The following is a 2,298-nucleotide window of genomic DNA, read 5'->3' as shown; positions in this document are numbered from 1 at the left end:
GAAGAGGGGACACATGTTGATGTAGAAGAGACATGAAGAAGAGGGGACACATGTTGATGTAGAAGAGACATGGAGAAGAGGGGACACATGTTGATGTAGAAGAGACATGGAGAAGAGGGGACACATGTTGATGTAGGAAAGACATGAAGAAGAGGATTTTGCATAATAGGTGACCTGTAAAGATGCTATCATTGATGATCAGCTGGAACAAAGAGGACTTACGTATTCTACGACGGAGCGCAGCTGCCGCATGTCCGACTCTCTGGAGCCTGAACTCCTCTCCAGCTGCAGGTGGAGAGCCGGAGCACACGGGACTCCAACTATCTTCAGACCTGGAGTTCTGTCACACAGCAGGAAACAAAAATCACCACATGACATATATCAATGTGATCTGTGTCCTTGTCCCACTACCTCCCTCTGGTGGTGGAGATGTGTTGTGGACTGGACTTAAACTCCCACTGTATATTTGACAATTATATTCAATTTAATATTGAAGAATCCATTTCTTGTTACTGTACATTTGTATTCCCACATGTATATTTGTTTACTTTTTAATGCCATTTTATTTCCATTTCAGATTGTTTATTTCTAGTGTCTCCAAAAGGCTGTAACCTGCTCTATGTTATGGTATTATCAACAAGAGTCCTCTCTCACTCTGTGGATTAACCCCTTTTTGTTCATGTACATATATGCAGGAATCCTGAAGTCAAATGTAATACCTTTTAAGACCTCATCGCCACTTGGAGTTTTAACCGGTTACCTTGGCGACACACTTTACCTCACATTGACTATATACAGTATTGATTGTCCTTCCTCCTTATCTTCCAACCATTTGGACGCAGACTTGCATTTCCCCATAACGATGTTGCTGAGCAACCGGCGTAAACGGACCTTCGCGTGCTATCAAGCAGTGAGCGTGCGATTTCCTGTTCAGATGAGGTCAAACCCAACGGGATGCCATAAATAAACTACACAGAATCACACTACACACCTACGCAATGATTACATTCGGACAATTTATATACTTATTGAAAACAAGCTACAAAATGTAATACCTTAGAAAATGCCGTTTATACTTTTTAATAGCCTTCATTTTCGCTAAATTGATTTATCAACTTTTAATACTTTTTAAGACCCCTGATGTAGATTTTAAGTCATGTGATTTAACTGGGCATTTACCAAACCTTCAACTATGTATGTTGACTGTCCCATTGGCTGTAGCCACACTCCTGAACTCTGCTTCATGAACAGCAGAATCACTTCTGACCCAGGATAAGGCACCAGAGTAAAGTGTGGTCTTAGGAGACTATATCTTCAAAGTCCTGCGAGGATCATGTGAGTAATAGGCAGAGGCACAGAGGAGGCACTGCTTAGCACAACACATGATCACATTATTCATCTTGGTGCTAGTGGAGACTTCATTCTGTTGATGACATTTATTCGCTCCAAATGAACACAGAGAGACTTTATCAACAGAGGGATTATCTCCTCATTGATGCGGGGGAACTCACCCCTGTAGAGCCTTGTAAACGTGTTTGCACTTTTCCCTCAGGACAGTGAAGATATCTGAAAAACAGATGAAGACGCATAGATGAGAAACCGGAATACATGCCTGCTTCTTATTCAATCTAAAGAGCTCTCCTTGGAGACGGAGATGTGGAGAGCGTACCTGGGTCCTCCTCCATGATGTTCAGGGCCTCGATGGCGGCAGCAGCCAGCATGGGGGGCAGCGAGGCGGAGAAACAGTAGCCCTGACCCGAGAGACGCTGTGGGACACGAGAGACGATCAGATTACTTTATAAAGCATCTCAGGTATCATTAGGACCAGGATCCAGACACACATCAAGCCAATGCTTTAATGATGAAGTAAAAACCGACTCATTAAAGGTGGGGTAGGTCATTTTGGAGAAACCAGCTCGAGTGCGCTAGAATTTGAAAATACACAGCCGGAGAAAATCTTCCACTTCCTCACAGAGCCCCTCCTCCAACACACACGAACGCGCACATGACCAATGAGGGCACGAGATAAGTTTGTGCACAGATGGAAGGCTGACAGGCAGGTAGGCCATCCAGTTACTTTAGCCGGCTCAGATGATTGGTCGTGCTTTTTACAGCGCTACGGCTTCCACAGATGACATTGTTTATGGATTTTCTGAAAAGCACTTCAGATATTCATTGCTATCGGGATGTTAAGAGCATTCCAAGGAATATAACAAAAAGTGTATCTCGAGCCGGTGTCGGTACCAGATGTGTTCGGGATCCGTCTCTTACCAATGACGTCATGCATTGTGATTGGCT

General features: G+C 43.9%; 1 protein-coding gene across 1 annotated transcript; it reads right to left on the bottom strand.

Moving 5' to 3' along the window:
- Positions 1-222: 222 nt before the first annotated feature.
- LOC104950228 (serine palmitoyltransferase 1-like) lies at positions 223-1,788 on the bottom strand (the record flags this gene model as incomplete). Its single annotated transcript, XM_010776715.1, has 3 exons — positions 1,670-1,788; positions 1,512-1,566; positions 223-340 (listed from the first exon to the last, which is right to left on the bottom strand). Coding segments are annotated over exons 1-3 (225 nt in total), but the record flags the coding sequence as incomplete, so codon positions are not given.
- Between the last annotated feature and the right edge of the window lie 510 nt (positions 1,789-2,298).

This window comes from Notothenia coriiceps, unplaced genomic scaffold (genome assembly GCF_000735185.1).
Source record: "Notothenia coriiceps isolate Sejong01 unplaced genomic scaffold, NC01 NC01_scaffold00017264, whole genome shotgun sequence".
Lineage (NCBI taxonomy): Eukaryota > Metazoa > Chordata > Actinopteri > Perciformes > Nototheniidae > Notothenia > Notothenia coriiceps.
This window is presented reverse-complemented; position numbering and strand designations above follow the sequence as displayed.